The sequence below is a fragment of the Myotis brandtii genome, unplaced genomic scaffold, assembly GCF_000412655.1.
Source record: "Myotis brandtii unplaced genomic scaffold, ASM41265v1 scaffold1040, whole genome shotgun sequence".
Taxonomy (NCBI): Eukaryota; Metazoa; Chordata; class Mammalia; order Chiroptera; family Vespertilionidae; genus Myotis; species Myotis brandtii.
Window position 1 is genome coordinate 372659 of NW_005353498.1, and position 13698 is coordinate 386356.

Below are 13698 nucleotides of genomic sequence, written 5' to 3' on the forward strand. Positions count from 1 at the left end.
AAAAAAAAGATTCTCAGATTTGAGAAAGGAAATCCTTAGCTACCAGGAAATGGCCAGGCCTGTGACCCAGGTCGCCATTTCCTCATCTCCTCCTCAATTTGGTGGTTGAAGGGCCGAGTGCTCGGGGTCCAGATCCCACAGAGGGCCTTGGGGGCATGCGTTGCCGGGATGTTCTCTCTAACCTCCCCTCAGCCCGTGTGACTGCAGCACTTTCCCCATTCGTGGAAAACTTGAAATGGTGTCTAAAGGTAAAATGATGGGCAAAAAGTGATGATGGGAGAGGGGACCACACATTCACTGATGGTTAGCTGAAATCTGTCTACATCACAGTCACACATGGACTATTCCAGAGAGAGGCTGGATAACTAAGAAATGTCCCAAGATTTACCTGGTTAGCAGGAGAAAAGCAATTACTATTGAGTCACTTTATAGACATAGAAACACACACCTATATACACACAAAAATAATACCTATATATATGCATATATATATATATATATATACATTTAAATACACAATCTATGCATAATATATAAGTATATATATACAAGTTTATACAAACTCACATATACACATATATACACATCTATATACATATGTGTATGGCTTAGTAGGTACTGAATAAATAGTTGTCTTATATGTGAATAGATAAGAAAAAATTATATAAGTATATATATACAAGTTTATACAAACTCACATATACACATATATACACATCTATATACATATGTGTATGGCTTAGTAGGTACTGAATAAATAGTTGTCTTATATGTGAATAGATAAGAAAAAATTGCTTAGATTAATATTCAGATAAATACATATAAAAGCATAAAAGTTGTATACAATGGTGTTTTCTCTTTTAGAACTGAGAAATTGAAAACATTTTTAAAATATATTTTTTATTGATTTCAGAGAGGAAGGGAGAGGGAGAGAGAGATAGAAACAATGATGACAGAGAATCATGGATTGGCTGCCTGCCACACGCCCCCTACTGGGGATGGAGCCTGAAACCTGGGCATGTGCCCTTGACCAGAATTGAACCCAGGACCCTTCAGTCCACAGGCCAACGCTCTATCCACTGAGCCAAACCAGCTAGGGCAACATTTTTAACTTAGCAGCTTTTTCATGATACTCTAACTTCTCAACAACTGAAACATGGGAGTTAGTCACCTCTCCTACTGCTTTTTGTTGTTGTTGTTGTTAATTATCACCCGAGGATATTTTTCCATTGATTTTAAGAGAGAGTGAAAGGGAGGGAGGGAAACACAGAGAGAGAAACATCGATGTTAGAGAGACACATCAATTGGTTGCCTCCCATATGAGGTCAACCAGGGCCGGGGTTCAAGCCTGCAACTGAGGTACATACCTTTGACTAGAATCGAACCTAGGCTCTATCCACTGAGCCAAACTAGCTAGGTCTCTCCTACTGCTTTTTAAAAAATATATATTTTTATTTATTTCAGAGAGGAAGGGAGAGGGAGAGAGAGAAACATCAATGATGAGAGAGAATCATTGATCATCTACCCTCTGCATGTCCCACACTGGGGATTGAGCCGGCAACCCAGGCATGTGCCCTGACCAAGGATGGAACCGGGACCTACCGGTCCACAGGTCGAGGCTCAACCACTGAGCCATGCCAGCCAGGCTCTCCTACTGCTTTTTGACCCAGACCACAAATGACAACCATGAACCACTGCTGTGTTGGGATCCAGAAAATGATTACAATTCAATCTGAGTAGCAGGCTCCCTAGTAGAATTGTGGGTTTTCAGATTCTAATGCCATAATGAACTAATTTGTTTAGGAGCTCATAGGGGTCTGAGCATAGGGATAAAACAGCCAATTCAGAGGGGAGCTTCTGAAAGACTGATTAAGGAGAAAAGCAATTACTATTGAGACACTTTATAGACATAGAAACACTCACCTATATACACACAAAAATAATACCTGATTAGCCCTGTGGGGACCTGTCTCCACCCAAACTGCTGGGGAAGGAGGAATTGCAGGTGTTGTTTTGTTTTGTTTTGTTTTGTTTGCCATTCTGTGCCTTGTTTAAAGTAAATGCTTTTTCTAGGTAAACACTCCATTTTTTGGTTTGTTGTTAAGATAAGAAAGGGAGGGGGAAACTTTGCCTTTTTTTCCCCCTTGAGATATGATGGAAAAACTTTTATGTTGGGGAATCTGCTCTAATCTGAAGGCATTCTCATTGATTGGACACCATTGATTCCAAATTCAAGGAACTTAACTTTCAACTATCTATGGGAAAAAAGGCTTGCCAAATAACTTAATAGTCTAAACAAGATGCCATTTTGATTTAATAATTATATTCAGTCTATTCTGAAGTATTTGGTTATTAAATAGCAATGCCACTAATAAGTTATATGTTGTCAGAAATTAATTATAGATATTAGCCCAGTACTCGTAGTTATGGCAAAGATGACTGTCTTCAGATAAATGGCTCAGGTTCTGGTATAGTGTTTGATGTTCAAAACAAAATGTTACAACAATAAAGAAACATAGACTGTCCTAGCCAGGTTGGCTCAGTGGATAGAGTGTCAGCCTGCAGACCTAAGGGTCCTGGGTTCGATTCCAGTCAAGGGCATGTACCTCAGTTGCAGGCTCCTCCCCAGCCCAGGCCCTGGTCAGGGCACATGCAGGAGGCAACCAATCTCTCACATCACTCTTTCTCTCTGTCTTTCCCTCTCTTTTCCACTCTCTCTAAAAATCAATGGAAAATATCCTGGGGTAAGGATTAAAAAAAAAACAAAAACTAAAAACATAGACTGGAAAAAAAAGTGGCTATAGTGGGTAATTCCAAAAAAGATTTATCTACATCCTAAATCTGGGAATGTGAGCTTAAAGGGGGAGGGCGGGGTCTTCGCAGATGTAATTATGATAAGGATCTCAGGCAAATCAACTGGATTATTCAGGTGGACCCTAAATCCAATGATAAATGTCTTTTTAGGAGACAGAAGAGACACAAGAAGAGGAAAAGGCCATGTGGAGATGAAGCCAGCCAGAGAGACTGGAGTGATGTGTGTACCAGCCAAGGAATACCTAAAGGCAACAGACACTGGGAGAAGTAAGGATCCTCCCGTAGAGCCTTGAGAGGGAGTGTGGTCCTGCCTGCCAACACTCTGATTTCCAACTCTGCCTTCAAGAACTATAAGAGAATACATTTCTGTCCTTTGAGAAATGCTGGAAAGGGTCCCGGGTTTTATTTTTGTTAATCCTCACTCGAGGATATTTTCCCATTGATTTTTAGAGAGTGGAAGAGAGGGGGAGAGACAGAAACATCGATGTGAGAAAGTGACATTGATTGCTTGCCTCCCACATGAGCCCCGACCAGGAAATAGAAAAACCTTTAAGTTAGGGATTTGCTCTTTGTGGTGCTTTGCTCAGCAGCCCTAGGAAACATAGTTATATGTTAACAGATCTTGGTCGTCAATCACAAGTATGAGGCCACAAAAATATTTCATGTTCAAATGCAGAATAACAAAAAAAAATTTTAAGGTTAAGATGCATTTAATTTTGGTTAAGAAAAACAAACCATACTTGTTTTGATCTCAAATATTATAAAACTTTTTCACAATACCTTGAGGCATGCAGATCTGTGGCTGGTTTCAGCACATATGCACTAGAGAGAGCATTTTGATCATTATGTTGTTGTCAACGTGATTACCTGTCATGCAGCAATCATACAGGGCCTAGTACTTACAAATTTTGCTTGCACACTTTCTAAAATTGTTTGGGAAAAATCCACACCTGGAGCTTGTCCTCTTCCTCCTGCTCCCAGTCCTTGGACTCTGCTGAAGACTTCTCCATCTTCTTCAGGGATGTTAAGTTCCAGTCATACTCAATGCTGCCGGATTCAATCACCTGGCCATCAATTTTCACTTCATAAGTGAGATCTGGTCTTAAGATCAGAGTGTAGAGGTGTGTAAAGCCATCAACCTGCACATTTTAGGGGAGGAAAGGATGACAGGGAGATGTTTCAAGGCAGGTCTAAACATGCAGTTTAAGTTACCATCAGTCAAAGACTTGTTATAAACAGAAAGAAGAGGGGTTGTAGGATAGGGGACTGTAACAGGGCGTAACAGAAGCATCGCCTCTTTGTAGAACCCTGCTACTGGCAGCCTTCTCTTGAGTGGCTGATTCCCTTCTGGGCAAAGATACTGGCCCCCACTATAATCCTACAGGCAGTTACGATGGGGCAGTTGGTGTAAACCATGGGATGATGGCGTCGTTTATGAAAAGTTATGTGTAAAACTACTTCCTGTTCTATATCCTGAAAGATGCCAAATGAAGTCTGCTCCATTTCTTTTCTTTTCTTTTTTTTTTTATAATTTTGTTTTGTTTTGTCATGAATCCTCACCCAAGGATAGGTTTATTGACTTTAGAGAAAGGGAGGAGGAGAGAGGGGGGAAGCATTGATCAGCTACCTCCCATACATGCCCTGACTGGGGATTGAACTGCAACCTAGGTGTGTGCCCTGACCAGGAAATCAAACCCACAGCCCCTTGGTGTGTGGGACAACACTCCAACCAGGGCTCCGCTCTATTTCTAACACAGGGGAGAACTTTCTGATGCTCTGAGCTATACAGCAATGGAAGCTCCGTGAGGGCAGGCCCGGTGTCTCTCTGGGTCACGATTGAAGCCCTGGGCCAGACACAGGAAAGTATTCAACAAATATGCAATTAAGGATGGGGGGTGAGGGGGGCGGAGTGATGGGTGCCTGGGGAGGCTGAGGGTGCCCAGGATATGCCTGCCTGTCAATAGCGGAGGGGACTCCTACTGGGCTTCTCAAAGCACAACCCATAGCATCAGCATCACTGGGAAGTGTAGGTTCCCACGTGGGTCCCAACGTGCTGCACTGGAACCTGGTGGACCCTTCAGTAATTTTCACAGGCCCTCCAGGGACGCTGACCCTGCTCAGGTTCAGGAGCCACTGCCCCAGCTTAAAGGGTCCGTGTCAGGAGGATTCTCTCCCTACCAAGAGCCAAAGCTAAAGGCTTCTTCAGTTCCTGCCTGTTGTGCCCTGCTGGACAGGCCACTGCTGTCCACACAGTGGCAAATGGCTTGCCCAAGATCAACACTGCAGTCTGCTTGGTGTGACAGCTGAATACCAATGCTCCCCCCCTGCTCTCTACTGGCCTTCTTCTCAACTCCCGTTCCTAACTTCACTTTGGGCTCCCTGGCCCCATTGCTGGGGCTCCCCAGGATTTGGCTACAAGAGCAGAGCCTCCTGGGGATTATATTCACTCCCATACATATGCAAACAGCTCCAAAAGGCATCTTTAATCACAACCATCTGCTTGAGCTTCAGACCTGTTTCTAACAACTTACTGACACCTCTATCTGGATGTCTGCCAGGATTTCACCCCTAACCATTCAAACATGACTCCCCAGTCTGCCCTGGTCCCTCCTTGACCTTTGTTTCCCTTCCTAAGTAACAGTAATGCTACTGAGAGTCATCGTCCACATCCTCAGTACCCACATTCCAAACATCATGAAGTCCTCTGGACCCCACTCCTGAATGATGTCAACACGCTCCTACGGTCTGCATTCCGCCAGAGCCTGGGCCTGACAGTCTCACCTGTTTTCCTGCCTGTTGATCACCCTGTCCCCCACCCACCCTCTCCAGAACATCTGAACTATTTTTCTAACATGCACTTCAGAACGCTTGAGGTCTGGCCACCGCCTGCAGGAAAGGTTCTTGCCTGTTCCTTTCCAGCATCACAGAATGAATCAGAGCCCTATGAAAATAATGTCCTCCTCCCTGGGAAGACCAGAATGCTGACTAGCTGCTGTAAATCGGTGCTCCTTCAGCAGATGGGTGTTATTTTTCTAACAGATTGCAGGAACAGCAGCACATGTCTGAGCACTCATCAGCTTTGGGTGCCTCTCAGGGCCCTGTGGGCTTGTTGACCCCGGGTGGCCATGCTTTGGCCTCCCAGGCATGATCTGGGCTGAACCTCACAGCCTCCACAGTGTCTCTCCCACACACCTGATGTGCAACTGAACAATTTCTTGGGACTCAATCGTAAAGACCTGCCCTTTGGTCCAAACATTAAGTGGAGGGAGGAAGATTTAAGATTGTGAGCTTCCCATCGCCCTATGGGAGGGGCGCATGGGGTGAGGGGTGAGCTCACAATCCAAGTGAACTACATCATCAGTAGGTGGGAGCCCAAGAGGGATGGTGCTACCAATGGAGACTCACTGGGGTTTTGTGAAGAGGTCTGCTGCTCCCTGCTGGGGTTAGGACGGACTGAGGGAGAGTTATAGATGCTTTCACTCCATGCTGTCAATGATCTTGAAATACACTAGGGCAGCGGTTCTCAACCTGTGGGTCACGACCCCTTTGGCAGTTGAACGACCCTTTCACAGGGGTCCCCTAAGACCATCCTGCATATCAGATATTTACATTACGATTCATAACAGTAGCAACATTACAGTTATGAAGTAGCAACAAAAATAATTTTATGGTTGGGTCACAACATGAGGAACTGTATTTAAAGGGCCAGAAGCTTGAGAACCACTGCACTAGGGCCTCCTGCCCAAATTCATGCAGATTCACACAGGCCTCTGATGTTGGAGCTCTGGGCCCTGGGGTGTCTCAGGGGACAAGTTCCTGTTTCCTGGTGCTTATATGCAAATGAGGGGGGCATTGCACAACATACTTCTCTTCCACAGGCCCACATGCCAGGGACTTAACACAGGCCACCTCTTTGGAGAAGCCCAAGGTGGGGCCATTGAGTTCTAAAGCAGCCCCTAAGACAGGGGTGGGCAAACTTTTTGACTCGAGGGCCACAATGGGTTCTTAAACTGGACCGGAGGGCCGGAACAAAAGCATGGATGGAGTGTTTGTGTGAACTAATATAAATTCAAAGTAAACATCATTACATAAAAGGGTATGGTCTTTTTTTTTTTAGTTTTATTCATTTCAAACGGGCCGGATTCGGCCCGCGGGCCATAGTTTGCCCACGGCTGCCCTAAGACCTAAAGAGTCATTTTCACAGATCCCCTGGGTAAAAAAGTAAGAGTGTATGCTTTCATTTTAGAAATATTTCTATTTTAAATGTTTTGGCATTTTGAAGATTCATTTCTCCAATTAATTTTCAGGAATAAAGGAATGAAATCAGGAATATTTCATTCCTTAATAATGATGGATATAGTTAAAATGTGACCACTCTGTTGTAACCCTGATGGGGCAAATTATAAATCGATGTCATAGCTCACAGTAAAAAGTGAATGTGCCCTCCTGATGGGAAAAAAAACTCCAGAAACCAAACCAAAGTAGTGGACAAGTGTCTCTAATGCGCCTGCTCAACTAGAGAGCAGGACAGGGTGTTTGCTATGACCCATCCCTGGCTCACTTAAATATTTTAAAATCAAAACTATTCTCTCTAAACTTACGTTATTATCTGACAAGAGTTAACACAATCACTGATTTAAATATAAAATCAGCCCTAACCGGTTTGGCTCAGTGGATAGAGCGTCGGCCTGTGGACTGAAAGGTCCCAGGTTCGATTCCAGTCAAGGGCATGTACCTTGGTTGCGGGCACATCCCCAGTAGGAGGTGTGCAGGAGGCAGCTGATTGATATTTCTCTCTCATCGATGTTTCTAGCTCTCTATCTCTCTCCCTTCCCCTCTGTAAAAAAATCAATAAAATATATTTTTTTTAAAAATCAGCCCGACCACCATGGCTCAGTAGTTGAGTGTCAACCTATGAACCAGGAGGTCAAGGTTCGATTCCAGGTCAGGTCACATGCCTGGGTTGTGGACTCCATCCACAGTGGAGGGTGTGCAGGAGGCAAACGATCAATGATTCTCTCTCATCATTGATGTTTCTCTCTCTCCCTTCCTCTCTGAAATCAATAAAAATATAATAAATAATAAATAAATAAATACAAAATAATTTACCTTACACCTGATAGGTTTCTTGTTTGAATGATACTGATTCTTGAAATGTAAAATAACATGAACTTTCTTGATATCAAATCCACAAATATCAGGTCCTACAAAAAAAAAAATTAGCGGCTCTCAATTTCCTTGCATAATGCATTACCACAACATACCCCCAACCATTCTCCTGAAATAATATCCAAGGCACAGGACGCTTACATGTCCAGGAATGATCAGATACCTACATGGAGATATTTAAGTGGATAGCTCCCATTTATATCACCTGAGAAATGATACTGTTCTCAGTTCAGGTCATTTCTCTCTTCCCTGCAGCCACTTTGGCCTCAAGTGTAAATCAGCATAAGAGTAAGGAAAGGGTTAACAATCTAAAAAGCCTCCCTGACATGCTGCCTGAGCCTGGGGTCCTTGCTCAGAAGCTCTGACCAGTGTCCCTGCACCCAGGTGAGGGCTTTGGAGCCAGACTGATTGGCTCTGACCTCAGCTCTCATTCAGTTTTGAGACACAGTTGCAACTATGCAGCCTCCTTATGCCTTGAGTTAATCTTGACTTCACAAAGCTATTTTGCCAATTAAATGGGCTAATGTTTTTTTAAAAAATACATTTGTTGATTTGAGAGAGGAAGGGAGAGGGATAGAAACATTGATGAGAAACATCAATTGGCTGCCTCCTGCACACCTGCTACTGGGGATGGAGCCCGCAACTTGGGCATGTGTCCTGACTGGGAATCAAACCATGACCTCCAGGTTCATATGTCAATGCCCAATCACTAAGCCACACCCCTCGGGCTATTTATTTATTTTTTCAGGCTGTCTCTGTGCCAAGTCAGCCTGAGATGTAAACTTAAGGTCTTCTCAGGTCTTTTCTGAGTCTTTCCCTGGGCATGTGTGGTCACTTTCTAATTTTCCCTGAATAAACATCCTAGTCTTTAATGTCTGGCTTCCTAAGGGGAAAGGGGAAATAATGGGGGGGGGGCGGTCCTGGCCCTTTACTTCCCCTGGAAGTCACTTGGCTGGAGGCAGAGAGGGAGGTACAACCAAATGGCTGCCCCACTCTGTGACCAGAAGCACCGATCAGCGATCAGAGCTCGGAACCCAAATATTTGGAGGACAGAGTCCTTTCTGCCACCCTAGCTCCTGCAAACTCCAGGAAGGCCTGCACCGCTGCGTTAGGGGTGGGAGGTGGGGATATGCTACTGTGCTGAGGCTAAAATGGACTGAATTTAACCTTCCCGGTTTCCCCTGGAAATTGCAATCCTTCCACGGACTCCAGTCCCAAAATATTTAAATCTGGCAGCTTCTGCCAGCAGAACTGTTGTCTAGGTGGGGAGACAGATTCCTAGTGCTTCCTACTCTGCCATCTTCCCAGAATCCTCTTCGTTCATAAAGCTTTGGGATCTCACGCTTTGGTCATGTCTACTTTCTGTGGCCCAATGTGGTCTCTTCCCATCCAGCACACATTTTAATCAAGTTCCCCTGGTGTCAGGAGACATGTAATGTATTCCAGGGTCAGCCAGTCTTTTCTGTAAGGGGCAAGGCAGTTAGTATTTTTGGCTTTGGGGCCATATGGTCTCTGTCACAATGGCTCCACTCTGCCATTGCTGTCTGAAAGCAGCTCTTGACAAAATGCAAATGAAATGAGTGAAACTGTAGCCAATAAGACTTCATTTGTGGACACTGAAATTTGAGTTTCATATCATTTCCATGTGTCAAAAATATCCTTCTTAAGATTTTTTTTCAGTCATTCAAAAATGTTAAAACCCATTCTCAGCTCACACGCCATAACAGATACAGGCTGTGGCCTGATCTGGCCCATGGACAAGGTTTTCTGACTCCTGATACTAGTATATTTAGAATACTTGGGTCTACATTAATGTTAAACAAATAACTTTCTCTAAAGTATAATAGAATGGTACAGTTGCCTTTTTTTAATGTTAAACAGATTTAACAGTACTAAAAACCTTTGGCCAGGTATACACAATACTACCATCTTAGCAGTCTTGGTCTAAGGATTCTAGAGGTGGAAGGATCTTCAGTCACCAGAAACGGTTGCTTTGTACTACCTGAACTCACCAAACATAACATAGTACTGGGACTTCCCACTCAGGTTCTTCTGGTCTACATCCGAAGGGAAGATCTTAATGTAGCCCCCTCCACAGTCCATCTTCTGCTCGTGTTTCACTGTGTACTGAATGACCAGCGTCTTCCCTTTATTGCTAAACGGTTTAAACCGTGCAGAGATGGCATAGAATCGGCCATTTTGAGTGGTTTGCAGACCTTCAAACAAAAAACACTCATGAGAGATTAGGAGAGACACAGTGCTCAGTGATGCAGATAACTAAATTATTGTCTTTCTCTTACTCCCAGTAATAAACCTCCTAACCATTTACAGTCATCCAGCACCTATAGTTCATTTGTACAATATACAATGGACATGCCACAGAACTGCTTTGACACATGCAGATGTTTTTGTACTTAATACACCACTGTTATGTTACAAAAGCACTGTAGCTCTAAATGACAAATATGCATTCTAATGATAAAAGGTTAATTTTGCTTCCATTCATCTTCCAAGGGGTGGGGATATATAAGGAAGCTTGTGTAACAACTGAATTAAAATACAAAGCATTCTACTTCTTTTTCTTAATTCTCATCTTAAAATAGTGACTTAAGAGTCACAACAGACCAGCCGGTGTGGCTCAGTGGTTGAGTGTTGACCTATGAACCAGGAGGTCATGGTTTGATTCCCAGTCGGGGCACATGCCAGGTTTGCAGGCTCCATCCCCAGTGTGGGGGTGTAAGAGGCAGCCAATCAATGATTCTCTCTCCTCACTGATGTTTCTAACTCTCCCTCTCCCTTCCTCTTTGAAATCAATAAAAATTATTTTAAAAAAGTCACAACAGCAGCCCTAGCTGGTGTAGCTCAGTGGATAGCGCATTGGCCTGGGGACCAAAGGGTCCCGGGTTCGATTCCTGCCAAGGGCACGTACCTTGTTGCAGGCTCCTCCCCAGATGGGCTCTGGTCAGGGCTCCTGCAGAAGGTAACCAATTGATGTGTTTCTCTCACATTGTTATTTCTGTCTTTCTCTCTCTCTAAAACTCAATGGGAAAAATATCCTCAGGTGAGGATTTAAAAAAAAGAGTCACAACAGCAGATGGAGGACAGAGTGCAGATCTGTGAAAAGGTGCTTCACTGTGCCGGATGAGCTGGCCCGTGGTTGTCATGTGTGATGGCTCTTTTTATGAAGATGCCATCCTTTGTCATGTGAATCATCTCAAATTTGTATGATGCATTTAGGTGTTCACTTTGAGACCAAAACCTCCTTTTCAGTAGCCACTGGGCTCTGTACCAAATCCTTATCTTATACTGAAATTCATCACACCTGAAAACAGAGCCAGTCTTATTATAACCTACCTTTACTTGCTCTGTACTCTGGCCCCCACAGCTGCTCTGAGAGTCATCATAAATGGACTTGGCATTTGTATTAGTACATCCTGAACTCATGGCTGAACGCCCGCCTACCACACCGCTCTGTGTCCTTCATTCTTTCCTCACCCTTCCCTTCCTCTGATCTGCAGCCCCTCCTCCTCGTGTGGCCCCTTCCATCGAGGCAATTCCTAAGGCCGCATGATTCACCATCTCCCTCTGTGTCCTACCCTCCTCCTCAGCCACACCCATGGCCTTTCTGACTAAATTCTATGTCTTTTTCCAACAATAGCTTCTATGTCATGGTCCCAGGAGACCACAACAGAAGGGGCCAAATTAACCGGTATCCTCAGTGCCTTGCCCATGTGCAGTGAATGAAATGCACACAATCTCAGGATCCCAGATGGAAGGGAGAAAAAACAGTGTGGAGAAAACCAAACCGACGCTAAGTGGGAACCCCTGTCCTTGGACAAGCTTCATAGAATCATCTGCTTGTTTTCACTCCATTTTTGTCATAGAGCCTGAATTCTGACCAACTCTTTGGGTCAACATGTACCTGATAAAACTATGCATATACCATTGAACACCAGAGGCTGCCAGACGGGGAAACATGGGAATAACGGGACCGAGATAAATTGAATGGAAGATGGTGAAGAAGTAGGTTTTTCCTCTAAATCAGGGGTTGGCAAGCTTTCTCTGTAGGGCCAGAGAGTACATATTTTAGGCTTCGTCTGCCATTCGCTCTTTGTCCCAGTGACTCAATTCTGCCTGGGCAGTGTGAAAGGAGTCATATAGAACATGTGAAAGCAGTCATATAGGCCATGTGCAAACAAATGAGCATGGCTGTGTTCCCCTAAAACTTTATCGATAGACACTGAAATTTCATATATTTCATTGAATGTTGTGTAATTTTTACTTGTCATAAAAGCACTATTCCCCTTTCAATTTCCCCCCTATTAAAGTGTTAGCCCTAACCGGTTTGGCTCAGTGGATAGAGCGTCAGCCTGCAGACTCAAGGGTCCCAGGTTCGATTCCGGCCAAGGGCATGTACCTTGATTGTGGGCACATACCGAGTAGGGGGGTGTGCAGGAGGCAGCTGATTAATGTTTCTCTCTCATCGATGTTTCTAACTCTCTATCCCTCTCCCTTCCTCTCTGCAAAAAATCAATAAAATATATATATATTTTAAAAAGTGTTAGAACCATTCTCAAGTGTGCTGGCTTAGGAAAAACAAATAGGTGGTCGACGAGCTGTATCTTGTCCACCTTTGGTTGTCGGGAATGAGCAGCAGCCAGAACAGAGGTTGTTCCAGAACCGGGAGGCTGCGGACCTGGAGGGTGGGGTATGGGGGGGCCTCTGGGGGCAGGGCTGGGATTCCCTTGCTTGACCTTTGTGCACAGGGATAAACACTCACCCTGTTGTGCCCTGAAGAGCTGTGCACCTGACAGCATTTAACTTTTACCTCCTTTTCTTTCCTTCTTAAAGTGAAAAAAAATAAGAAGTATCCTTTTGGTTTGTTTTTTCCTCTGCAGGGCAAGGCCCTGGGGCCCCCCAAGTGCGTACAAAGCGGGTTTTGCTGGGCAAGTGAAAAAAAGAGAAAAACAAAAAGTAAGGCCGGACCCCACGGAAGCCTCGGTTTCCTCACCTGTGAATGGGGGTGGGGGTGTTGGGTGAACCGCACTTGCCTTGAAGGGCTGCTATGGGGGATTTCACATTTAGCTTGATTTTCTCTGTAACCCTAAACTAACCTTTGTCTTTCTCTTTATGGCCATAAAACTTCCCTGACGAGAGTCTAAAATGCCCGAATTGGGAGTCATTGGTGGACTGCACCCATCGGTTCCTCCAGCGCTCTGTGGGGGGAAACACATCGGTCAGGGCTGGGTGCGGGGCCCTCGGGGCGTCGCCACAGCCACCCCGGAGCCAAACGCGACTCCGGCCCTCCGTTGGGCGGCAAGGAATCGGGGAGCTTACGCCCCCGCCACCACGGCGTCGCCTTTTCACCTCCGTCTAGAAACTCTTCCTGGAAGTAGACGGTGGCCAGCACCACCCGCAACACACAGACGGCGTAGAACAGGACCCAAGGCGCGGCCATAGAGGGTGCGCGATGCTTCTTGTAACCGCTCCTTTGCTCCCAGCAGTCTCCGCGGCGAGCCGGGCCCTTCCCGAAACTACAACTCCCGTCACGCCTTGCGATTGTGATCTGAGGCATCACTGGTCCCAGCGCACTATTGTGCCACTCTCAAGACGTCCCGCTATTGTGACATGGGACGCTATTGGTCCTCGGGGGCGCAGGGCGCGCTGGGAGATGTAGTCTCTTTCGTCCCGGTGCGGTTGCCGGGGGCAACGGTC

General features: G+C 45.1%; 1 protein-coding gene across 1 annotated transcript in view; it reads right to left on the reverse strand.

The window, feature by feature from the left end:
• CALR3 (calreticulin 3) overlaps positions 1 to 13498 on the reverse strand; it is a 16047-nt gene extending 2549 nt beyond the window's left edge. The window contains exons 1-6 of the mRNA XM_014538406.1: positions 13351 to 13498; positions 13098 to 13199; positions 9996 to 10199; positions 7924 to 8018; positions 3765 to 3953; positions 3595 to 3636 (exon numbers count right to left, since the gene is read on the reverse strand). Coding sequence (XP_014393892.1) covers positions 3595 to 3636; positions 3765 to 3953; positions 7924 to 8018; positions 9996 to 10199; positions 13098 to 13199; positions 13351 to 13441 — 723 coding nt within the window. The 5' untranslated portion in view covers positions 13442 to 13498. The remainder of the gene's footprint in view (positions 1 to 3594; positions 3637 to 3764; positions 3954 to 7923; positions 8019 to 9995; positions 10200 to 13097; positions 13200 to 13350) is intronic.
• Positions 13499 to 13698: the final 200 nt, after the last annotated feature.